Below are 26,513 nucleotides of genomic sequence, written 5' to 3' on the forward strand. Positions count from 1 at the left end.
GCCTGCAGTGGAGGGGTTAACAGCATCAGTACCCCAAAGGGGTCTTGCTTCTTCCATAGCTTCTTCAAACATTGCTCCGACTCCCTCTCACTTCCAAGCTCACAACTTTTTCTTCTCCCTTCTAGCTCACATAACTCAACTTTCAACTCTAGCCTTCTGTCTTTCGAAGAGACATTTGCCCTGTGGCCCAGAGCCACTCCCTTTGTCACCTTAACAACCCATACTTAGCGGGCCATTACCAGGCTTGCCTAGCTATTCCAGCAATTGAATCCATGCTGGATCCAGGAATTAGAAAGGTTGGGGGTAGGCATTAGAAGAGTCTTGTCTTTCAGCCTACTCCCCCTCTAAACCTATAACAATAGCTATATTCTTGTTTCAGCAAAATGCCTTCTGAGCTCTTACAAAATTCTCTTTCTCCCTCCCTCCCACCTTTCCTAATGGAAACATTTACCGGTATATATTTTAATAATCTATGGTGTGGAAATCCAGGCATCTTTTTGTAGCACTGGGCATATATAATTTCTCTCTCGGCTGGGGTTGCAATGTGTATGTTTTTGAGGGATATCATGGTGCAAGAAAGTATAGAGCAGTATGCTTTCGTGTAATTCTTTGGCCTGAGAAAACTAATAGAACATATATGAAAGTAATGAAAATTAACTATCAGTTTTTAAAAATTATCTAAAATTGATTGTGTGTTTCTACCTGCGTGTGTGCATGCAAAAGACACGCCTCTTCCATCTCCTCATCTCTCTGTCTCTTAAGCAATGGAAATGTCTTGAAACAGAACATTGCACTTTGCTAAATTTGGATTTTACTGTCACTTATTAAATAATATAGCAACCATATAATGAGCTGTAAAAGATGAAGGGCTACTATTTTGTGCAACTATAGAATTTAAACTTCTGCATCTTTGTGTCTGCCTAATTCATCTTACTTGGCAAAGCTGCCATTTTGTCCTGGTGCAGCACTACAAGTCCGAGACCAGAAGCTGGATTTTGTCCCTGTCTCACAGTTATCAAAATGTTTGGCCAGCAGTTTGTGATTCTGTGCAAGACAGTAAAAACCCAGCGGGACTTTCAGAAGTCAGATTTAGTTTAAAGAAATTTCAATTGGTAAATGAAATTGGACTCCCAGTAAGAATTAAGGCTGCAACAATTCGTGAATTAAAACAATACTCACAGTAGTGGGAATTCAGTTTGATAAAAGAATCCATTGTTGGTGGTTCTGTAGTTACACAAGAAATTTCTGGAGGCAAATTCAGAAAGCAAAAAATAATATTTTGGAAGACTGGAGTTAGGAACCATAGTATTATTGGTAACAATATTGATAGTGATTAAAAGGGGCTTTGTTCCATATGACCATAGATAAGTGAGGCAGCCCTGCAGGCAGAAAATGGGTAGAGGGCATACAGAGCTATTTGACCCATGCAGATCATATTTTACTCCCTAAGCTAGCCCTCAGGTGCCATGGAAGACTACATCCCATCACCAGTTGTTGGTTTTTGTACATGGAATGGTGGAGGCTGCCATCTCGTTGCCTCAGGCAGCAAAAATGTCTTGGAACAGCCCTGATTAAAACAGCCAGATTTAATTTATGTCAGATATTGGAGGACTCCGCAAATACCTAAATTAAGAGAATGGTATGTAGAATTAAGGGATACAGCTGTCTTAAGTAAACTAACATGAGCATTATGGATGAAATAGGGAGTGTGTAATGAAAGGGGCTGCTTTATACAAGAATGCGAGACCAAATTACGTAGTAGGGTATCTGATTCAACTGTTATAGATGTTTTTCCATTGTTTTCGTATGTGTAACATAATACACAGATTCTTTTATTGTAAGTTCCTTTTAAAAAAAAAGTTTAATAATTCTAGTGCATTATGAACAACACAAAGTTCTCCAGCAGAGGAAGTCTGCAATGCAGAACACTGACATGTATCCACATTATAGGCCTTGAATGCAAACAGGCATGTATGCATAAATACATACATAAACAGTATGGAGTCATTTGAGGATGGGTGGACATTCTATGAGTAGTTTTGCAAGTTTTTAATATTGTGGTATCCTATGGGTACAATTGAAGAGGTAGTGGAGCTGTTTCAAAATCTAGCAGAGTTAGCTTTATGCTTTGGGGTGGGAAAGGAGATCAGCTGGCTGACAAATCCATTGTTCTGCAGGCCAAGTGATGGAGTGCAGCTTTTTATTTCTCTCTCTCTCTGTGACTTCTCATTGAAGGTGCCTTCACTTGACTTTCAAGTACCCCCACTATTTCTCCTTGCACATATGGCACAAAAAAAGCTCGCCCCATTTGGCACAGTCCATTCTCCCACTTGACACTCAGTAGAGTATTTTCAGTGGGGAGGCTGCTGTATGGTGGTGGAGAAAAGCAGGGAAGTCAGCTTTCACCAGTTTCATTATTATTCACACTTAATTCTGGATCCAACCCTGTATTTATCAGATTCTTCATTTAGAGTCTCCTCTCAAGCAGTCTTACCAAAATCCATTATTAGCTAGTGACCCTACCTCAGAAGTATTGTGGTTTAAGGATTGTAGCATGCATGCAGTGGGAATCACAAGTAGCTGGAAATGGCTGTTTTTCTTCCAACTTTGTCTGTTGGTCACATTAATTTTACATAAGTCATTAGCAGCCCATTTTGAAAATAAAATTGCACAGCTTCTTCATCTCACATTATACACCAAATTTGCTTCTGGCTTGTACCTAACTAACTAGACGCTGTAAGAACTTAAGAAGCTTCTTAAATGAAATTCCTTCTTCAAATAATTCTGTCACTCCCATTACGGATCTGTTACTTTTAACTAATTCACTAATTGGCATTCTAACCAAGTGTCTTTAGGCTATGAGCTTTCAGCTGCGGAGTTTTTGTATTTATAGAGGCTGCATTTCACCTGATGCTCAATGACTTGTGGGTCTGGGGGGAGGGGTGGGGAGGAAACCAAGTTTAGACCTTTTCTAACTCCTTTCCTTTCCTTTGCAGGGTCAACCTGGTCCTCAAGTAAGTGTTAATTTTAAATTATTATGCATACTAGCAGAACTTACAGCAAAATGTAGCAGTGCATATTGTTCCTGTTGAGTCTGCCAGGCAGCTGTGCATTCTTTCATGATGTTCCTTCCCATTCTGCTCACCTCTGGCCTCCAACAGACACTGTGGCCTCTAAGTATGCTCAGTCCTCCCTATTTGGGGCAAGGGCTGCTTTGTGGGAGATGGAACTTTTTGTGGTGGGAGGTGGGTTTCCTTGCAAGTTTCCTCTCCTCTTCCTTCTCAGTATAGCCCTGCATTGGCTACAAAGTTGCAGTTAAGTCAGCCCCTGAGTTTGCTATTAGCTTATTACCTGTAATTTTAGTCTCATCACCATCGTCTTCCTTTATTGCAATAGCTATCGACCACATGGAACAAAACTGATATTGCAGGTTTGGTCTGGTTAGTTTAAAATTGCTATCATTACACAATACAGTAGGCCACATATATTTCCCAGAAGAAACAACTGGGGGCCCCCATATGCTTGAGTTCTATCAGCTGTTTGACCAGATGGTGCTTTTAACAATGTATTACTAAATAAAGCAGGTCTCTTAACTATGGCTTGGAACTTTGTCGCAGAACTTTGAAGTTAGATAAAATATCTTAACAAATGTGTTGCGGGAGCTGGTTTGCATTAACTGCTTATTAATCACATGCTAATAATGCTGCTGTAATCCAGGAAGCCTTCAGTTACTTAGGATAACATTGGCCACTTTGATTAATTATATGCAAGCCCGGGACCCGATGTCTGCTTTGTTTAAGAATAGCCCAACTTGGAGCATAATTAAATAAATGTGAATTCATCCAAAAAGAGAGAGAACGTCCTGGGTCAGACATGTAAAAGAAAAGCACTGGGGAATAAATTGTATGGAAGTTACAGGGCAGGGGAGGGGGGTGTTGAGGGGTTACCAGAAGGAAAATGGAGGAGTAGCAGGCAGTGATCAAAACCACATCAGGCTTTTGTTAAAATAAAACTGAAGTTCTCGTATGAGGTTTGACTCACGTTAACAACTTTCTTGAAACATGGCTTTGGCTAGCAGAGTTTCCTTCACCAGCTAATAAATTTTGAGAACTGTAGCCACATTCAAGCACTTAGCGGGACTTGTGCATTCCATTGGGTTCAGTAATGTTGTGTGGCTCACATAGAGGGCAAATGTTAGTCCACTATGATGACATAGTGGAGGCCCTTGAGTTCAGGTTTTTAATTATTACCATTTAAACACTTGTATGATTCTCTTTGAGAAAGGATATGTATTTGTTAACTATCCATGCCTACTTTGGGTTTTTCTTTTCTTTGAAACAAACAAATAAAAGGAACATGTTGGTTCTTTCATCCAACGGGTGTTCTCTAACCTTAACAGAAGTATTCTAATGAACATAGGAATCCATGCAATGGGGTGAGCTCCCATTGCCCTGTCCCAGCTTCTGCCAAACTAGCAGTTCGAAAGCATGCCAGTGCAAATAGATACATAGATAGGTACTGCTGCGGCGGGAAGGTCAACAACGTTTCTGTGCACTCTGGCTTCTGTCACAGCATTCTGTTGCACCAGAAATGGTTTAGTCATGCTGGCCACATGACCTGGAAAGTTGTCTGTGGAGAAACGCTGGCTTCCTCAGCCTGGAGCAAGACGAGTGCCACACCCCATAGTCACCTTTGACTGGACTTAGCTGTCAGGGATCCTTTACCTTTACCTTTTTCCTATGCTAGTAACACAACCATTCCAATGCCAGTGGAAATTCTCCACCACCTCCTCCTCCTCTTCTTCTTCTTTAAATTTGTAGACTGCCCTTCAGTTGAAGATCGCAAGACAGTTAACAATGTAAAAATTCAAAATGAGAACACAAAATATATAATAAAACAAAAACAAAGCAGCAACCCCCTCCCACAAGCATATTTAAAAGACCATATAAATGTTCCCTGCATCTGTTCTGGATGGTGTGACTGGTCTCCATCAAAATATAGGAGTTTATCACATCTGCTAATCAGTTTCATATACCATGCAATTGATGTCATGCATTCATTGTAGTTTAAGTGTGCTCACCATATTCTACAAGGGAGCATATATTTATCCAGCTTTTAAAAGGGGCTGAGGCAGGGGTCAGCAAACGGGGCGGACTATATTTTGGGGGGGAAAAGAATAAATTCCTATGCCCCACAAATACCCAGAGATGCATTTTAAATAAAAGGACACATTCTACTCATGTAAAAACACGCTCATTCCCGGGCCGTCCACAGGCCGGATTTAGAAAGTGATTGAGCCGGATCTGGCCCCCGGGCCTTAGTTTGCCTACCCATGGGCTAGGGTAACTGAGTTCTCTTCTTCCTGTGTCTCAGTGTGTATGTCTCTATGTCTCTCTCCCTCTGCCCCTAGTTGTATCCAAAAGGAATATTATGATATAGGGCTGCAGAAATGCCCTCAACCCCACATTCAGCCTTACAGAGAGCAAATGAAGTGTTTGTAAGGCTATGGAGAAATACCTGTCTAGTGGCTCCTGGTATTTGAGGGGTGGGAGTAGGAACCAAAATCCAATGACAGGAATAATAAATGAACAATAATTGTGCACTGATTGTAGTTCTGGACCACAACCTTCCTTCCCTCTTCCCTGATATACTGTGTGAGATAGACCAACTGATACAAGACAAATTCGTGTGCTATTATTTGTTGAAAACAGGGCAAGAGGATGGTAGAGCAGAAACTTAATTCTTCCACTGACCATTGTTTCTTTCCTAGTCTTGTTTTTATGGAGTGTTTCCTATATCTGTTCAACACATATAGAGAATGAAATGTGAACATGTAAAGGAAACTTCAGTGTCCATTTTCATCTTGAATCTTTTTTGTTATACTGTTTCCCTGACAACTGTCCCTTTAAAGCAAAGCAACTTTACAATAAATAATTAAAACCGTTGAATTGTAGTTCTGGATTTAGGCTTTTGTTTAGTTTTTCACTATTTTGGTACAATAAAATGGTATATGTATTTCAAACTATAATATTTGAAATATGAAATCTCCTGTTTCTGTTAAACTGCTGGCAGTGAAAAAGCAAAACAGTACTGTGGAATTTTTGCCAAAGTCTTTAAATGATATGGTTTTTTTTGTTTCTTGAAAAGGATTAGGTTTCTCTGTATGTACCTCCCCACCCCCTATCCCTTCATTTTTATGCTGAGGATACATTGTGAATGAATGGCATTTGAGCTTATTTAATGCAAATGCTTTATCCAAAAATTGTGTCAAAAAGCTTTAAGAATTTCCTTGTCCAGTATTTGAAATCGCCCAATTTACCTCATCAAAACAGTTTCTGTACTAATTCACACAGCCATTGTTATTTCTGTGTTTTTAATATACCACCTTGCCAATGCTAGTTAGCAGATGAAATGAAATAATATACATCAATGGAAGAAAAAATATGCAACAATAGAACAAAACATTAGCAATAATAAATATCAGCCTACCACAGTGAAAACTTTGTACAGCAAAATTCCCTCCATTCATAAACATAATTCAACACAATAAAGCAGAGGTGTCAGGAATTAAAATAGATAGATGATAGATGATAGATAGATGATAGATAGATGATAGATAGATGATAGATAGATAGATAGATGATAGATAGATAGAGACGATAGAACAATCTTATGCCACAGCATTCACTTGTTGAACAGGATTTAATCACACCCAAACCTTGTGCACCAGCAGAACACAGCATTTCTGCTTGTGAAAGACCAATCCAAACACTAGTGCAGCAACGTCCTTTTGCCATCATGACGCTATTGCAGTGCAGTGGATAAAAATGGTTGTCATTGGGGTACAGAGGCGAAGGAGTAGCAGTTGTAGGGATCCTATGCTCCTAGCAATGGCCTAATTTTACACCTCTAATAAAAGTTGTAAGTGAAAACACTCCTGTGCAATCAGATGGCTCCATCCCTTCCTTGCAACTCCTACCACAGTGGAGAATTCCAGTTAACTCGGGAGCCAATTCCACAGCACACTACCAGAAGTACAGAAGCTGCAGCCAGAGACCACAGCTCCATTGCTCACATATTTCAAGATCTGTGACATGAGGGCACTCAGCCTTTGTCTGTCCGGTATAACCTTGATGAAGGAGCACTTTGCACAAACAGCCCGCCAACCAGTCACCAGGGAGAATAAAAAACAAAAGCTGGGCAGCTGAATAACACATCATCTCAGAATCCTTACAGGCTTCCTGCCACAGGACTTCTGACCTCAGCACCCACCAGGGATCTCAGCTGCACTTCTGCAAGGATAAAGCACTTCACAGAGGTAAGCAAGACAGGAAAAATTATCAGATGGGGGAATCCATGCTTCAGTTTGTGACATCTACACCTCCTCCATCCCTGCCCCCAAATACCCCAAAGGAAGGAGATGCAGAGTGGGGTCACCAAACACACCAATGTGCAGTTCTGGAGAAAGTGTGCATTAACTATGCAGTCTTCTCTCACTGAACAGGGTAAGCTATGCAGAAAACAGAGTTTTCAATAATGGGGTCAGCAACCTCCTGAATTCAAATAAGATTCCAGCATGTACCAGTGAAGGCAATGGGAAGCACAGTCAACTCAGTGAATGCAAAGCTCTCTGTTTTCCACTGTTAGCACTGCTGGCCAAAAACATGTTTGTCTTTGCAGAATTGGAGTCAAGGAACATGAAACAAAAGAAATAGGCATCCATTGCCAAAACCATTATTTAATGGATGATTATTGTCTTGGTCAAATTGAGGTTGAGTTGAATGGTATCATGTCACTGATAGAAATCCTCTGTCAGCAGAATGAGGAGGGAATTCATTCTTGGCTATTTTCCCATGCCCTCTCCAATCTACTGCAGAGGGTTTGGGGACCTATTGGATAAGATTTAGAAAGTGCAGGAGACAGAGGGAATAGATGAAAAAGCCTTCCCTTTCTGTTCTGCTGAGGAAAGCCTTCTAATGGATTCCACCCACTATCTCTCCCAGCCAATGAAACACCCATATAAAGGACTGCCAGTGGAAAACTAGGTTGCAATGTGTGGGAGCAGAAAGCCCTTAATCAACCTTCCTCAGCTTGGGGTCCTCCAGATAAAACTCCCATGAGCCCAAGCAGCATGGCCAATGGTCTGGAATAAGCTAGTCCAACAACATCTGGAGGGTCACAGGTTGGCAGAGGCTGACCTGGATGATAGCACCCTCTCTCACTTCTTCATGCACCCCTCAATGACAGTATTTTTTATTTTTTTTGCAGCTGCTAGCCATTACTCACTATTATTCCTATTTCTTATCCCTCTACAGGTACTATTCAGTGTGAAGGCAAAGATACTCATCACCTCCATGCCTATTCAGCAGCATTGGAGCCCAGTAGGAAGCTGGTTTTCCCTCTCTGTTGGTCAGAACTTAGAATCATAGAATTGTAGAGTTGGAAGGGACCCCAAGGGTCTTCTAGTCCAACCCCTTGCAATGCAGGAACCTCAACTAAAGCATCCATGACAGATGGCCATCCAATCTCTGCTTAAAAACCTCCAATGAAGGAGAGTCCACAACCTCCCAAGGGAGACCGTTCCAATGCTGAACAGGTCTTACGGTCAGAAAGTTCTTGCTCCATAACTGATGCTGTTGAATAAAAGATCGACTGTTTCAGCTAAGCCTTTGTTCTCATGATGATTAATGTCCATTTCTGCAGTTCAGGAAGGCTGAAACTTGGGAAGAGAGCTGTTGCTTCAGCAATAAACTAGGTCACACTGGGAGATTATACAAGAGCTGGAGGCTCCACCTCTTCCTGGCTCTTAATAAGGCCTTGATTTGGACAGGTTCTTCCATGTGCTTCCTTCTCTTTTGGAGTAGTCTGACATTTATTATATTATTATTTATTAAATTTCTATACTCCATGCAGGAATCACAGGGTGGTTTGCAGTATAAAAGCACAAAAATACATACAGTAGTAACGAATAAACATGCAGGTAGCTGATCACTTCAGCAGCTCTGAAATTCCTGCCTAGCTTACCATATTTTCTGCTTGTCTGAGAGCTGGACAAGAACACAGGCATCTGGTTTGGTGACCTCCAGTCCTGACACAGTAATGTCTGGATGCAACAGCCCTTCAGGGTTTTTGTTGGACAGGGATTTTTGCCCCGGGGTGTGGAAATCCTCTCTTTAAAGCTGAAGTGCAACAAACAGCAATTTGGGTTTTCCACAGTTTGAAGATTGCTCCAATTCTGTTTTAAAGAGCAGGTTTTCATAGGGACATCTCTGGAGCTTAAAACAAAAAAGAGCATTTGGACCTGAAGCTTTAACATGCAGGCTGTGCCTGGAATGCACAAAGGAAGGGGAAGTGTGGATAAGCCCTTAGTTTGCTTTTGCAAACATTTGTGGCAGATTGTATCATTTGGCACCATATAATGAAACAGAATAATACATATTATACTCAAACCATTGTGGTAATAGACTTTAGGAGTTTCTTGCCACATAAATGATATAATGTATATAAATATGTATGGAATGCCATGGTCTTCTGTACAGGACATTGGCATAATTTCTAGGGAAGGTTGAATCCCAGCATCTCACATTTATAAATTAAACCGTACTATATGGCATAGGTCCTTGAAATTCTCACAAGACTGGGGGATATACTTAACTTTCCAACAGAAACCAACTAGAGTTTCAAAATGCTTAACTTTAGCTGGATTGGACCCAGCATTTGTAGATTTACATTTCACTTATACTGTGTTTGAGGCTGCAACACAAGTAGGTGATAAATTTGCAGGCTTGTGAGCTTATGAGGGTGGGTGGAAAGAAAGGGATGACAGATCCTCAAGAGTAATTTTAAAACCACATATTCCTTTGAAAAGTTCATATTCTATAGGTGATATTTTGACAACCAAATACTGCAGACCATCATCTCAATTATTGGTATTTCCAATGAAAACAAATTGTAGCATGGACATGGGAAGTGGGGTAGGGGTGGGGGAATCCTACACTTTGGTTGCGTTTTATATTACCATCTCAGAAATTCTGCCCCTTGGGAAATATTTTACAAAGCTATTGCTTCATATCCATATTTTACTGCTACTATTGGCCTACAGACCAGTTATGACGTGGGGATACAATCCATCACCTCTTTTACAATCAAATTTTATGGTGGTATCTGTGGATATTGCAAGAGGAAACCATTTCTGGTTTGTTTGTTTTAAAAAAACATTCTTAAAAGAGTATAAAGTCATAGCAGAGTTCATAAGTGATATAAATGTTAACTTCAGGGAACAAAAATATGCTCTGAAGTAGGAGACTACACAAAGGGAAGTTGCTGCAGTTTGGTGCATAGGAGAATAATACATACTGTTTGTCTTAATACACTAAAATGCAAAAAAAAAAAGTAGTAGAAAAGTATATTGCTTGCAGAAAGACTACAAGCACAAGGCAGTGCTGAGTATAGTGTTATTTCTATGATATTTTATTTTATTTATTTGTATACCACCCTTCATCCATCTTACCTAATGCCATTGAGTAAATTCAGGGCAAATAAATGTTTCAAACCAGAGGAGATTTCTTGTGGCACTAGCATTATTTGGTAGTGCTAGTACATTAAGTATAGCTTTCCTATAGTCATAATCATATGGATACTGATGGCACTTTCCTGAGCATATGGAGAATGAATATCACCTGTTTAAAGCCCTTGTCAATAACTAATGACTTTTTTTCTTAACTGAACAAGGGCCATGGTGCCAGCAACACTGGCTCTTTCCACCTGCTCCCTTAGGAGCCAGGATATCAGCGTGGGCATGAGCAGAGAGTCTTTGCAAAGGCAAAAGTCTGAAATTCTGTTGCTGTGCATACTTTGAAGAGGAGGTTAAATTGAGCTTTAAAGTCAAGTGATTTCTATCTTGGGATAAGTGAAAATAAGCTTAGAAACTTCTCTGTCACTAGTGTGATAGAACTTGATTGATATCTTCTCTTCTCAGTTAAATGAGTGTTGAAGTTGTTAAATCTTCATCTCTTTCTTTTTAATCCCCTTTCCAGTCTTTTCCAAATGCCCTTCTAGAAATGGTATGTGTATGAAATTAGCCTGATCTAATTCCTCTCTTTATGTATTGTTACAGATGCTCTCTCATCGCTTACTTAACCCAACCATTTTATCTTTGTTTCTTTGGTTGTTGTATCCGGATACAAACAATAGATAATAGAACATGGATGAAGAACATCTGACCTGTTGACTGTATGAGACCGGCGAGGGTTCCTAATTTGACCCATGAGGTTGTTTTCTCCACTCACCTGATTTCATGTGATGTCAGGTATAGGACAGATGTAGTCATGGCTGCAGAAAAACAACTTTGAGCCTTAGATTGTGCTTCCAATTGCTCTGTTGCGAGTATGGCTTCAATTCAGTACCATTTAGATTTGTTTGGTTCTTCACTTGTAGAACAGGTTATCCACCCCTGGAATAGGGGTGAAAATTAAAACAGAATACTTGCTGGGTGTTCTGGATACCAGCAAAAGTCCCATAGACTCTATTTTGGAATTTCAGAAAAGAAAACTATAGGCAATATTGGGCAGTGTACCCAGACTTCCTTTGCTTGGAATCATGGGCCAATGGAATTCCACAATAATTTTGGCTACAGGTCTGTTAGTTGCTCTGGCAAGTCAGCTGCATTCTCATCTGAAGGCCTCCATGAGCGTTTTTCACATTGATCTAAATCTTCAAATAGCTTTGAGATATCCCAAGGATGCAAGTTTCTCTTAACAGCACTGCAAATGAGTGCTGTTATAGTAGGCAAGTACAAGCTCTATCTGATAGTATCATTTCGCCCCAAAGCCCCATTCCTTATGAATATTAGTATTTTTGTATCATTGAAAATCACTTCAGGCATTTTTCTTTTGGTGATTGCAATAGGAAGAAAGTAATTAGCTACATCACATTGTGTAGTTTCAGTCCCAATTGACTGGGATCTTCCACGAGACCTGTCCAAAAAGCATTGCCCTTGTTCTCAATTGTCTCTGAATTATTTATGCTTGGTAATGTCTAGTCCAATCTGGTTGGCTTTGTAGTGTCTTTGCCATCCTATCTACAGTGTTGTCAGCCTGTTCATTGTGTGATTCCTGGTTGGCTGGGATCACCCAAGCAGCAACAAAACATTCTGATAATTTATTCTCACAATTCAGGGTTTTCTCAGGAACCCACCAACCACCATTACTTTCAGCATGGGCATTGAAAGAGGAGAGCCTTCAGTGCAAACTTTTTTTTTTAGTAAAGGTTCCTCATGATCTGACTTGTAGATGTTGAATAAACAGAACCTAGTCACCAGGAGCTTATCTTAAAATCAGCGAGAACAATGAGATATTTAAAATAACAAGGGCTTATGTCTCAATATAGGCAGGAAATAATAAGGGTTCAGCTTTGGAAAAAGCAATCAATAAATACATCTGGAAAATTGCACAGAATCTTAAAATTAAAAACTGTGGAAAGAAACCTGGAAAACATTTGTGCAGCGAAACATTGATAGCAGATAGAGGGACAGTAATATTTCAGTCTGGTAATGCAAAAGGATCCCACAGTGGAGAAGGGAGCAATTATCATGCTGTATGGTACTCTCTTTCAACTCTACTTCGAGTTTTACTATCTATGTTCAGCTCTTAACATTTTGCATATGAGGAAAAACTGAGAGGCTGGCTCTGTGGCTGCATTGTATCTTCATGTGATCTATATATTTTTCAATATACCTTTTCAAGCTGCACTGGCTCCCGGTGGAGTTCAGGGTCAGATTTAAGGTGCTGCTTTTGACCTTTAAAGCCCTTCATGGCCTAGGACCCTCGTACCTACGGGACCGCCTCTCCTGGTATGCTCCACGGAGAGCCTCAAGGTCCATAAATAGCAACACCCTAGTAGTCCCAGGCCCTAAGGAAGTTAGATTGGCTTCAACCAGAGCCAGGGCCTTTTCAACTCTGGCTCCGGCCAGGTGGAATGCTCTGCCTCATGAGACCAGGGCCCTGCAGGATCTGATTTCTTTCCGCAGGGCCTGTAAGACAGAGTTGTTCCACCTGACCTTTGGCTTGGAGCCAATTTGATTCCCTCCCTCTCTTTCTTTTTTCTTTTCCTTCTCCTCCTGCGATGAGGCTACATTTTAATATTTTAATGTTCCATTATTTTAATGTTGTATTTTATTTTTGTTTTTAAGTTGTAATCATTCATCTTGTTTTTATTATTGCTTGTAAGCCGCTCTGAGCCCGGCCTTGGCTGGGGAGGGCGGGGTATAAATAAAAAAAAATTATTATTATTATTATTATTATTATTATTATTATTATTATATATTGTACTGGATCTCATGAACTTACAACACAGCAAGCTTACAGCTGCGTGAGGGGCTGTACATGGAGGCAACCCACAGCCATTACTATGAAAAAGCAGTGAGTTTGCACTCGTCCTTAAATTTTCTAATCAAAGGTTCATTCCATCTTCTTTTTTAAAGTTTCTTAATTACCTTGTGAATGAAGTTATTGCAATCCAAATATTTGTATAGTTAACTTTAATACATTGTCCCTGCTTGATGAGCAATTACGTTCTCCAGTTTGTACGTGGACATAGATTTCTAGCTGAGACCTATCTGATGTTCAGTTGTATGACACTAAAATCTATTTTGTTAATCATATTATGTTATGGTTATTAATTCCAAAATTACAAATCACACATGAACACTCCCTCCCCCTCCCTCCCCCTTTTTTTGGGGGCCTTTAACAAGGTTCAACTTGAGATTTGCCTGTGTTATCATTCCTAGATCCTTAGACGTGTATTCACTTTCTTCTCCTTTCTAACATGTAATACAGTGGTGCCTCGCAAGACGAAATTAATTCATTCCACGAATTTTTTTGTCTAGCGAATTTTTCGTCTTGCGAAGCACAAAATCCTATAGGAATGCATTGAAAATCAATTAATGTGTTCCTATGGTCAAAAAAAGTCCAAACAAAGCCAAATTTGGTCCAACAAGAGTTTATTAAGTGCTCTTTAAAATCACACATACTGTAAAGAGCATTTCAAAATTCAAACCCAGAATTTTTTTAAAAAAACAGCAGAGTGACCCAATGGTCACAGAAAATCATAAAAATGCAGGGGAAAAAAACAAGCTTCCAGATTCTTGCAAACCCCTCCCCAGCACCAAGTCCTTGAATTCCAAACACCCCAACCCAAAATCCAACCCCCCCAAAAAAAGTTTTAAAAGCTTAACTTACCAAATGGCTGCAAAAGAAGTTTTGGAAAAGCTTCAAAAATCACCAAAGTCTTTAAAAACCTCAAAAAAGGCTACTATGTACACTGCGTTCTATGAGTTGCTCCTTGAAGTCAAGTCGCAACTGTATTAACGGTGATAAGAAAAAGGAAACAAACTTGCAAGACGTTTTCATCTTGCGAAGCAAGCCCATAGGGAAATTCGCCTTGCGAAGCAGCTCATAAAACGGAAAACCCTTTCGTCTAGCGAGTTTTCCGTCTTGCGAGGCATTCGTCTTGCGGGGCACCACTGTATTCAGTATTCCCATTTTACCAGTGCCATTTTTCAATTTGTATCCTAACCTCGAAAGCTTTTGCAATTCCTCCTATGAACTATCTTCCAGTTTAATATTGATACCATCAGCTCCTTCATCCAAGACATTCATTGAAATGCCATATTTCTATTAACATACACCCATTTTATTTTAGCCTTTTCCAGCCAATAATTCCATCTTCATCCTCCATATGTAAGCCACAATATATCTCCCCTTGTCACCTCAGAACTGGTTTCTCTAGCAAAAATGGAAAGCTGGTTGCAAGTGAGCACCTTATTTATCTGTTGTTTCTTCTAATGTTTTATTTCATATTATTTTCCAACTTTTATCTTTGTAAAAGGAGGGTGTGGGTGTGGGTGTATGTGTGTGTGTAAAAGTAATATACGTAGCTTATTATATCGTTTATTGGTTGTTTTATAACAACCTTTATCTCTTCTACCTTGAAGCTTTGGAGTATGTAAAGGTACATTTTTTTTGAAAACAGAAATATAAGATAATTGAGTTAACATCTGATTAAAGCAGTTGAAATATCACTGATGTCCAAGCTCTTTGGGAGCAATCCTGCATGCAAAGTGCACCTATATGGAATTTCCCCCTAGCTGCTAGTACAGCTCTTCCTTCCCCACTAGGCTTCCTTTGAGTCAGGTTGCATCACAGCCAGCATGTTCGACCACAAAGTCCTTCCATGGATCCCATTGGGAGCATCTTATCCTTCCTCAGGTTTCTTCCACCTTCTCTTAGGGCTAGCAATTACTCGTTAGTGCCTAAGAATCTTGAGCTGCTAGGTGCCATTAGGGGATGCAGATGGAAGCTTCCCAACCAAGCTCCTAAAAGTTAGATGTCAAATAAAAAGGCACAATAGACCTTTGACATGGAGCAGTTCAATAACTGTAGGGAAGTCACTGGGAATGCCGTCTACCCTTTTTTGTGGCATTTTTACTTTTTGAAATATGGCAGCCCTACCCGAATTTGTTGTATGTGCCTTTGTTTGGTGCACAGTTGGTAGATACAAGAAGCTTCATCTAGAAATGACACATGGATGTAGGTGTCAGGGCAGGAGTCAGGCGCAGGCCAGCAAGCAAGAAGCAGACTTCCCAGTAAGTCTTGCCCCTATCAGTTGCCAAGACTGATGGCAGGTCCCCACCTTCAATTGCTTCTAAGGCTCATTCTCTGGGGGTTGTTTCCCAAGCAGTTTCAAACTGCATATGGGCATCTCTAATCTCTGTTCTGCTTTATCCATCACTCTTTGTGTCCTTAGAGACAAGGGTAGAGGGGAACTTGTCACATTAGGAGAGTCAGGCTCCCTGTATTGCCCCCTCTCCTCTGCTTCTGCCTCGGAGCCTGAATTGCTCCCTAGCACAGGTTCCTTCTGCTCACTAAACCCTGTTGCTTCTGCCTCATCTGGTACCACCCCCCCCTTCTCCTTCTGATCTCTCCCCTTTGTCCCACCACCAATCTCCGGACTCTGAGCCTTCCTCGTCTGAGGTTTCCCATGGGGATTCTCTGACTGCTGCCTCTCACCACTCCTCATCACCTAGCCAATCCCTGGCAGTAGAAGGGACAATATATTTTATACTCTGCTCGAACCTTGCCTCTGTGTTGTGAATTTGAAGCAGGGAAGTGTATTTAACACTGGAGGGCCCTGTTTTGCATTTACACAATTGTAAACTCCCTTGTAGTTGAAACATTATTCCAGCATCCTGGCTCCCACCCAAATCACGCAGACTGGGGCTCCTGAAAGTAAGAAAGAGATTATTATTCAGGCAAGTGCTGGTACAGATGCAGCAGCTGACAAATACCTCAGGAGTCACAATTCAAGATTTCAGGAGCAGGGAGAGAAGTTCAGAACTAGCCAGAAGCGACAAAGATGCAACAAGAAGTTTCCTGACCACCCTACTGAGAATTTAAAGATTTTCATGGCCCACTCAGTTGCTAGACACTTGTGGGAATGTGGAGGTTGCATGCATGTGCTTTGTCAAGGTGGGTGGGTCTGCAAAGGTGGCATCTGGTTCTAGGCAATGATATTCCTGTTCAGCCTCAACTGCCTCTTGCTCAGCCTTGCCTCCTCATCTGTTGAAAGCCCTCCCAGCCTCCAATGAGGAACTCTGCTTTGCAGGAAGGGCGGGGGGCAGAGTCAGCACCCCTGCTCCCTCCTCCAAGGCAGCTAAAGTCAGGGAGGAGGGGAGATTCCCTCACTCCAACCCAGGTTCCTACAATGCAGTCCTCCCCTCTCCTCCTCCTGAATCAGAACCTGCCAACCAAAGCCTGATTTCAACAGCACTGAAGGGCTCATGACAGTCTAAACAGAACTGATGTCGATCATCAGATCCGAAGGCGAATCTCCTTGCGCCACTGGGATGGGAACCAGAGAATTGGTGACATGAAAGCTCAGCTTTTCAAATTTAGGCTAAAATAATTAAATATTCTTTTGTGAACTTCAGCTTACCTAAAGTGAGTAAGTGAAAGCATATGACGGTAAAAAAAAAAAAAAAGTTAAGATCTCACAAAGGATTTAATTGCTTCCACTTGCAGGAGGTGCTGTTTTCCTATGTTTAATTTTGCATTGTGTTAGGAAGGCGCATTCTTCCCTTATCCCGGCAATCTTAAAAGCCTTAAATTCCATTTGACTTGATCAGACATCTTTTTAAGCCTCCTCCTCCTCTTCTCTGCTCCTATTTTCCTTCCAGTTCTGGGCTGCTTTAATTGCTTCCATATGGTTGAGTCTTGTGATTAGCATCAAGCTTCCCGTGCCCAACAGGCTCCCTCAACGCAGCTCAGTCAAACATTCATACCTATTGAAGAAAATGCTCAGTAATAAAAGATATCATCACAAGGATACCCTTAAAAAAGGGGGAAGCAATCTTTTTCCATGGCTGTGACCTGATAAGTGGGGCAGACTGAGAAATTCGGCAGCTTCTATTTGGTTCACTCTCCCCCCTGCCCATTTCCCCCCACTTCGCTTCATGGTCCCTTTAATCTTCAGTGCAGAATGAAAGGTGTGAAGTTATAAATCCGTTTATAGCTGTTGCTCACTTTCTAAGCTTAGCAGAGTTTGACATTGTAATAAACACTGGTCTTCTGTGGAAAGGTGGGACAGAGTACTTTGATAAAAATAATTTTTTTTACATAGTCTCAACTTCTTCTATTATAAATTCTAAGGCAGACGTTTTATTCCTTTCAGCCTGGTTGTATGTGTGGGGTTCATTCTCTCTCTCTTTCTGTCTCATACAGCTTTGTGGCTGGTTGATTTATTGTTCTGCTTCCTGAATTTCAATGCAGTCATTTCTGGTGACTGCCATGAATATATATTAACAATAATACTATACCCTAGTCAATTGAACTTCCTCCTTCTATTGAATCCTATCAGCATACTTTCCAGTATCTGACAAAGGGAAATAGGTATATATGTTTAAGATTAAGTGAACAAGTGGTTTGTATAATGGCAGGGAGCAACCAAATAAGTTAACCCCTTCCACAGGGTCAAGTAACTGGGCCTGTCAAAGAACTTGGTGAGGTATTAACTTGTAAACAAGCTTCTTTTATTCACACACAACACAATATCACTCTGACATTTAGCTATCAACCTAAAACAGGTGACTAAATGAAGATTGTGGTCCACTGGGTGGTTCCTAGCTGGCCGCCTATTGATTGCTGGTTGCTGAGATGTCTGAGGGAGGACCATAGCTCAGTGGCAGAACATCTGTTTTGTATGCAGAAGGTTCCAGGTTCAGTCCCCCAGTTAAGGCTGAGAATATATCCTGCCTGAAACCCTGGAGAGCTGCTGTCAGTGTAGACGATACTGAGCTAGATAGACCAGTGGGTCTGACTCAGTATAAAGCAACTCCATTGAAGACTCTTTTGAAACTTCACAGGAGGCAGTGATGGCCACCAACTTAGATGGTTTTAAATTTTGATTTGGCAAATTGATGGAGGAGAGGTTTGTCAATGGCTCCTAGCCATGATGGCTATGTTCTACCTCCGCAGTTGGAGGCAGCAATGCTTCTGCATATTAGTTGCTGAAAACCACAGGAAAGGAGGGTGCTCTTGTGTTGACATCCTGCTTGCTGGTCTCCCGCAGACATCTGGCTGGCCATTGTGAGAACAAGGATGCTGGGCCGGGTGGGTCATTGGCATGATCCAGCAGGCTGTTCTTATGTTCTTAGAGTTACTCAAGTGGAAGTAGAGGAAGCAGTACTGAGAGAGAGGAATGGAAGCTTTGCTGCAGAACCACCGTGAACTTTTAAGAGCATTTGCAGTTTTAATCCTTGGCATTCCGTAGCTTCTAGTCTAATGCTTTTCTTAAAACATAGCCAAATTCAATAAAGTCAAAACCACACCACTTAAGTTTCAGAGCTCTCATAACAGACAACAGAGAAAATAATATTCCAAGAAGCACAACAATGTGGTCATTCCACCCCCAAGACTTTCTGTATCACTTCTCATGATTCAGCACATTTCTCTGCTGATAAGTGTTTGTGGGACCATGATAAAGTTGGACCGTGAAACTAAATTGTTATGACAAGATGGCTACTTTTTTTGTGAGCAAAAATGTGATGGAATTAAAACTAATGATTGTACTAGTTTTTGTTTCTAACCAGGTTAAACTGTTTTCCACTTTGCTCAGCTATACTCAGTATTTTTTATCACCAAAATAGGTGATAAAAAATATTTCAAACCTGTCTCGGGAGGTTGTGGACTCTCCTTCCTTGGAGGCTTTTAAACAAAAGTTTAAAACAAAAGAAGTCTCTACCACCTGATAGATGGTGACTTCAAAACTGCTTATAAGTCACACTTCAAAGCACTGTGCAGGGTTCCTTGCAATCCCTGTATGGTGCTTGGAAATCCTGACGATTATCTCCTGACCCCTCTCACACATCATATTTAGCCTGCAAGGGGTAAAATAATCAGATTAGGTTCCCCAACCCTAGTTTATGATACCTTTCATCCTTCAGTAATTACAATCTTGCAATCAATCAATCAATCAATCAATCAATCAATCAATGAAGACCAAAGAGGTTGTTTCTCAGAAAAGATCTTGCAAACATATCTGGAACTTAAATGGAGTGGATATATCAAGTACATTTTTTCAGGTTTTGGGGAGGTATTTTTTCAGATAGGAAGCTGGACACAACATCTTAAAAAGCAGGAAATGGCAAAATGGGTTTTGCTTTTGTTTGTATTTCTATAGAATGAGGGATGTACCAGCATTGGAACTGTACAATGGCAAACTTATTCTTCAACGTCTGCATGGGCTCCAGGTGTGGATCTCTGGGAATTTACACCCTTTGGATGTTATTCAGAATGAAGTCACAGAATCATTGCTGTTACTTGTCCCATTGATTTATGTAGAGCTATGTTGACCATAACAGCAATACAAATAGTGGCATTTGACTAAAAAAGATATTTAGTAAGCCTTGCTGCCCTCTTAGAGTAGTCTTTGAGGAAATGAACACTCTTGGGTTTGTTTCATCTCTTAGTTCAGGCTTTTCTGAACAAAGTTCTGAGATAGCTTTTACCAAAAGCTTTTGAAACAGATATTGTCTGATATATCCCTTGGACAGAGCAACTGTATCAGTTTCTAAAATAGCACCATTGTATGAGAATTTCCCTTACATTCCTGTTGTACTACCTTGTTATTTTAAGAATTTGCAGAAACAGAGAGACATGATAGCTTTTACTAAAGCCCAGTTAAATCTGATGCTCTCAGCTGTCTTAAGAAAGGTTCAGAAATATCCCATATTCTGAACGTACCTGTTCTTGTGGTTTAAACTGAGTTAAAGACGTCATACATGTGATTATATATTCATTGTTGTCTGTTCTGAGAAAATATCACTTGGGACAAATTTTGGTGAGAGATGTGGAGAGGTCTGACCATGCATCTGTAATTTATTTACTGGGTGGACAGGGTAAATATGCAACAGTGAAGACTGCACATTTTCTATCTGTAGTAACTGATAGGAGGAGAAAATGCTGAGGAGAAAAAGTGAGAATGTTGTGTCTTGTCAGGGAAATTTCACACTTTAAGTATTTATATGTTATATAATTTTATTAAGATTTGCATACCTCCATTTCATTTTAACATTTGTTAAAGGAGGAACAACAATTTTTAAGGGGGCATATTGTCATCTGTTAGGGAAATTTAATTTATATTACCCTATTAAATGTTTGGCTGATGACTAGATTTAAGAATCCTGAATCTGATCTACTTGATTGACATAACTTAGACAGCTCTGACATCACACCATTGGGAAAAAACTAAATTTTACTCAGAGTAAGCCTATTGAAATGAATGGACCTAAGATAGTCGTGTTCATTAACTTCTTTGAGACTACTCTGTGTGAATCTTAGTGGAATACAACCCAATTTATGGTTATTTGTTAGTGGCTCTATAACATTTCTGAGTTGGTCTGTAATGCTTCTGGCCTAGTTTGTGGTTCATTTGCAACTTAGGCTAAGCATCCTTCAGAGCCAGTTGAACAGACATAGCTGGTGGACCTTCAGGAAAGGCCTGAGAATAATGGGTAGAAGGGGGAATGGGGGGGCATGGATGGAGGCTGCTCATGCAAATTGTGCTCAGCTGTGGGTCAGGCTGTGACTTGGGAACTTCTCTGGAAATGTAAGGGAGAAGCAAAATCTTTTAATACTTTGAGCACTTCCATCGTATGCTCAGGTGATATATAGGTAAAGGTAAAGGGGCCCCTGACAGTTAAGTCCAGCCGCGGATGACTCTGGGGTTGTGGCACTCATCTCGCTTTACTGGCCGAGGGAGCCAGCGTTTGTCTGCAGACAGCTTCCGGGTCATGTGGCCAGCATGACTAAGCTGCTTCTGGCGAACTAGAGCAGCACACGGAAACGCCGTTTACCTTCCCGCTAGAGCGATACCTATTTATCTACTTGCACTTTGATGTGCTTTCAAACTGCTAGGTTGGCAGAAGCAGGGACTGAGCAACGGGAGCTCACCCCGTCACGGGGATTCAAACCACCGACCTTCTGATCAGCAAGCCCTAGGCTCTGTGGTTTAGACCACAGCGCCACCCACGTCCCTATATACCCAGGTGGTATATAGGTGTGACTAAAACCATATATCCTACAGACACCACAGTCTCCACTGCTCAGATATTGGGGTGGAACATAGCAGTATGTTAGGAATTATTTCTGGAAGTAGTAAGAATAGGACCAGTTCACATTCTAGTTAATTGTGAACTATTTATCTCAGCAGCAAATTGTATTCGACCACTCCATAGGAACATGGACAACACGCTGTGAGAATTACCTCCGGATTGTATCTTGCACATGTTAAAAGATGCTCTAATGGGGTATAGTTGCATACATGGTGTTTCTGCATCACACACACAGCTGATCACCTGTTTGAGTGAGGGGGGAACTGAATCCAGGCGCTTTCATTCCATTCTCTCCTCTCAACAGGTGATCAGTGCTGCCACAGATAAAATGGCCATATGTTCTATGGAGCAGATCCTTGCATGCATAAGTGTGAACACAAACCACTTCTGCACATGAGATTCTCTGGATTGCAGCCAGAATGTTTAAGGCAGAGGATGTGGGTTTTACATTTAAGGTACTCCTTTGAGTAAAATAAAAGCATAGCTCATGGAAATAACACAGTGTAAACAATATTGTATACCTGTTACTGAACAAGATGGAAGGGCAAAGTATTTTAACATGCATGAATGTTAACAGAAATAAAGTTACCTTAGCTATTGTTAAAATTTTTTTTTGCCTCAAGTCCTTTTGCTGCCTCTTTAAAAACCTGTTTTGTGTTTGCACAATATTAATGGATTATCTGAAATATCTCTTACCTATAAAACAGAGAAATCATAATTTGCTATTGCATAGCTACCTGTAGGGTGACAAATTTCTGAGTAAATCCTATTCAGGGAATCTATTGATTATGAATAGTAGGTGGGCATCTTAACCTAGCAACCTAATAAAAAGGTGGTGGGTCATTTATACTGTGAACGTTTTTTGATTTTTATATCAAACATTCAAAAAGAGAGAGAGAGAGAGAGAGAGAGAGAGAGAGAGAGAAAGAAAGAAAGAAAGAAAGAAAGAACACGTATCAGATCCTGATCGCTACTGCCCTTAGCACATAGTGCTGAGGTTTACATGGCCATCTTGCATTGGACTGACTCCCCCTACGCAACCTCCACTGTGTTCACATGAACAGGGCCTATGGAAAGGGCCTGAACTGTTCCAGCTGAGGTTGATGTGAGTTGTAGTCTAAAACTACATCTGGAGGGAACCATGTTGGCAAAGGCTGTGTAATGTAAAATCAATATGGAAAGCCAGAGTCGAGAACTGAAGACCTGGACTTTGGTTTCTGTTTACTGGAAAAGTACAACAGTATAAACTCTGAAAAATTGGGGCAAATGGGCTGCATCCAAGAAGTATCAAACAACAACATTGCCATTTTGCTTGTCAAGTACAGTTAAAATGATGATATGCTCTAAAGGGGAATAGCATCCAAGACTCTCAGGGTGAAAGAGAATATCTTTGCTCACTGTGTTGCACCATGCCATCTCATTTAATAAGACTTCTTTGTACACAAAGGGAGTATTTCAGAATGAAAAGTTCCTTTTCCACACTGAAGGCAAAGTGTCAGCATTTATGGCAAATTCATAAAACCGAATCTCCATTAGGTATGTTTGCCAAGGCAGTTTATGGTCCAAGTGCACACATGCCACTGAGCATGGAGATTAGGGAAGATGAATACTCACAATGAAGTTAATAAAATCACTCAGAAGGTGTACATTGCTATTCTGCTATTCAGTTCTACTGTATTATTATTCCTTTTCATCTCTTTGTTCGGTGTTTGTAAAATGTTAGGAGCAATTCAAGGATGGCTTACCCTGTCTTAAAGATACTTCAGCAGTAAAATAATCACCAAATTGGCCTTAAAAATGGCTAAGGATATGCGCCTTAAGACTAAGCTTAAAATATTAATTTATTAGCATAGTTGGTCTGCCACATACGTGAAGGTTTGGCTCTAGGAGTCCGTGTGCAAAGGCAAAATCGTGCAAAGTCAAGAACCCCCAGAACTGGTCCCTCCACAAGGCAGAGGGCTGCTTACTGGGCGCTCCTGTGACCTTCCCAGAGCAAAGTAAGCAAGGAACACCTGCTGGGGGCATGGGTGGGAAATAAAGAAATAAATAGCAGGGAATGGCGGGTCCCCCCTCCCATTATTTACTCCCCCCCCCATCCATGTAAGGTTGCGATCGCATATGCAAAGTGAGCATGTGCAAAGTTGAAGCCCATTGCACTATCTGACATTGGGTTTAATTATGATGCAACTATGGTGTATCTAGTTCCTCCTCTTTCATCTTGCTTATGGCATATCTACCACCTTGAAGAATCAGATTTGTGGGGGGGGGGGGGGGCAGATTCAATTTTTGGAAGGCCCTGCCTTCACGCTGTCCTGTTTTGTATGATAAGCCTGTCAGTTTATGCATGCAACTTTCTGGGCCAATCTGGCATGTTTTTGCATACAATGGTTGAGGCACTAAGCCTGTGCCTGGGCTCTAGCCTTCACAACAAGATAATTTCCAATCTGCAGGGCTCAGGGCCGGTCCTATCATTAGATAGAGGGAAGCAGCAGGTGCTGGGGGCACAGAGCGGTAGTGACATGCTGGAGTACAGAGCTGTGTGTGCCATGCAAACTATCTGTGCCTGCGTACCTCAGGTGTAGTGGAGGATGTCATCCCATCACCAGTGTTGAAGCAAAATTCATATACTGTATACCTAATCAATCACAGCACCCTGCAGGTGAGGGCCTCCTACAAATACCATCCTATCAGGAGGTCCATACAGTATAGTAATCAGGCCTTGGTGTTCAGCATTCCCTCCCATTAAATAGTAGATGGGGGCCACCTATGTTGTCTGTTTGTGCTTATTGAAGACCTTCCTCTTCCAACAAGGCTTTCAAGCAGAGTTCTTTCCAAGTCTGCATCTGTATCGGAATTGCTTTTAAGATGTTTCAAAGATGTTATTATATGTTTTAATTGCTTCCTCACGTGTGTGCTTGCTACCCTAGGCTCCTTTGGGAGGAAGGGTGGGATATATTATTATTATTATTATTATTATTATTATTATTATTATCAAACTACAAATCTAGCTGGCTTCTGTACAAGTAATTTTGCAGGGCGCCATCTTGTCCTTCACCTCCGGTAGCAAATACCTTGTTATATGGAAGAACATTCAGTCAACTGTCCTCCCCACTGCTTGTCCCTCACTCCTGCAGTCTATAGGCACCTGATTCATGTGAGAACCAGACATTTTTGGCTCACCGTGACCACCTATCATTTGTTAATGAATATATTTTCCTGTTTCTTTCAGGGCCCACCTGGTCCAAAAGGCGAGAAGGTGAGTCTCAGCATGCTGTTGCCACTAACACAATAAGTGGAAGCCCTCCTGGTGTTAACTGGTGGCTATTGAAGCAGTATGATGTGAGATTATTTAAGAGAGCTGAGCTAGCACACAGATGCTGTGTTAAAACTATCATCTCATCTTTCCACTTTGCAGGGAGATCAAGGTGATCAGGGCCCTCGGGTAAGCATATTAACAAAAATGTTACACTTCCCCTTCCCTGACTAGGCAATTAGTCCTTAGTGCAAAACTAAACTGAACAGAGTGTCAAAGCTCATTTTGCTTTTCAGCTGCTTTTACCCCTGCATGTTGTAGATCTCCAGGAAGGCAATAGCCAAGAATGATTTCACGAACTATATAAGAAACATTTGACTAGAATTAGTTCATGCTGCACATTACTACTCACTAAAATTTGGAATTTCTGCTGTTAGGTGGCAATATATTTCAGAGTGGTTGTGATATGCTTAAAAATGAAGAAGCAGTTTCACTAAACAAACCTTCCAGCTTCCACCTGTTTGTGTCAGATCTGCATGAGCTTCTAATAAAGCAACAGCAGGTGGATTTTAACAAATTAGAATTCTATGAGCAGGAAGCATGCATGTCCTTAGTACTTGCCTTTTTGAAATAGCAATTTGTTCCACACATCTAGAACATAATATATCAGGAACACTGTATTCAAAGGATTGGGTTTGTTTGTTTTAGAGCTAAAACAGAGAAACAAAGAAGAAAATTCTGTCATGTTGAGAGCGCCAGTTGTTTCTCTTTACATCTGTGCACCGTAGTAAAAATAGAATAAACACCAGCTGGTACTGGGAAACAATTGTCAAAACAGCAAGAAGCTAGCTTTCCCAACAGCCATTACAATGCTGGCTCCAAAGATTTTTGAGGGAGGGGGGCTTGGGCACTAGAAGTTGCTCCAAGTTAATCTGGCTTCTTAGCACTGTAAGCAATGGCCATTCAGTTGTCCTCTCTCTCTCGACTCAGTTTTCACCATTGCCCAGAAGGAGAGGGCACGTGGAAGCCATTGTTCACTCTCCTTGCTTTTGCTTCTGACACATTCCAGAGGCAGGTAAAGAGGCAGCAAGAGCAAGAAGGAAGAGGAAGAGGAAGAGCTGGGCCAGGCCTCTGTTGTAAGCAATGGAGCCTTAGCAGGACCCAACAATGGAGGATTTATTTTTTTAGGTAAAGGTAAAGGGACCCCTGACCATTAGGTCCATTCATGGCCGACTCTGGGGTTGCAGTGCGCATCTCGCTTTATTGGCCGAGGGAGCCGGCATACAGCTTCCGGGTCATGTGGCCACCATGACTAAGCCGCTTCTGGCGAACCAGAGCAGCGCACGGAAACGGCGTTTACCTTCCCGCTGGAGCGGTACCTATTTATTTACTTGCACTGGCATGCTTTCGAACTGCTAGGTGGGCAGGAGCAGGGACCGAACAACGGGAGCTCACCCCATTGTGGGGATTCGAACCGCCGACCAGAGGATCAACAAGTCCTAGGCTCTGTGGTATAACCCACAGCGCCACCCGCGTCCCTATTTTTTTAGTGCTCCCTAAAATCCAGTGCCTCCTGCAAAGAACTAGGATAGA

At 41.2% G+C, this 26,513-nt stretch overlaps 1 protein-coding gene across 1 annotated transcript in view; it reads left to right on the top strand.

The window, feature by feature from the left end:
• Nucleotides 1–26,513, top strand: part of COL25A1 (collagen type XXV alpha 1 chain) — a 292,587-nt gene that overhangs the window by 161,632 nt on the left and 104,442 nt on the right. The window contains exons 5-7 of the mRNA XM_083756612.1: nt 2,997–3,014; nt 24,897–24,923; nt 25,083–25,109. Coding sequence (XP_083612738.1) covers nt 2,997–3,014; nt 24,897–24,923; nt 25,083–25,109 — 72 coding nt within the window. The remainder of the gene's footprint in view (nt 1–2,996; nt 3,015–24,896; nt 24,924–25,082; nt 25,110–26,513) is intronic.

Source organism: Podarcis gaigeae, assembly GCF_964106915.1.
Source record: "Podarcis gaigeae genome assembly, chromosome: 9".
NCBI classification, from domain to species: domain Eukaryota; kingdom Metazoa; phylum Chordata; class Lepidosauria; order Squamata; family Lacertidae; genus Podarcis; species Podarcis gaigeae.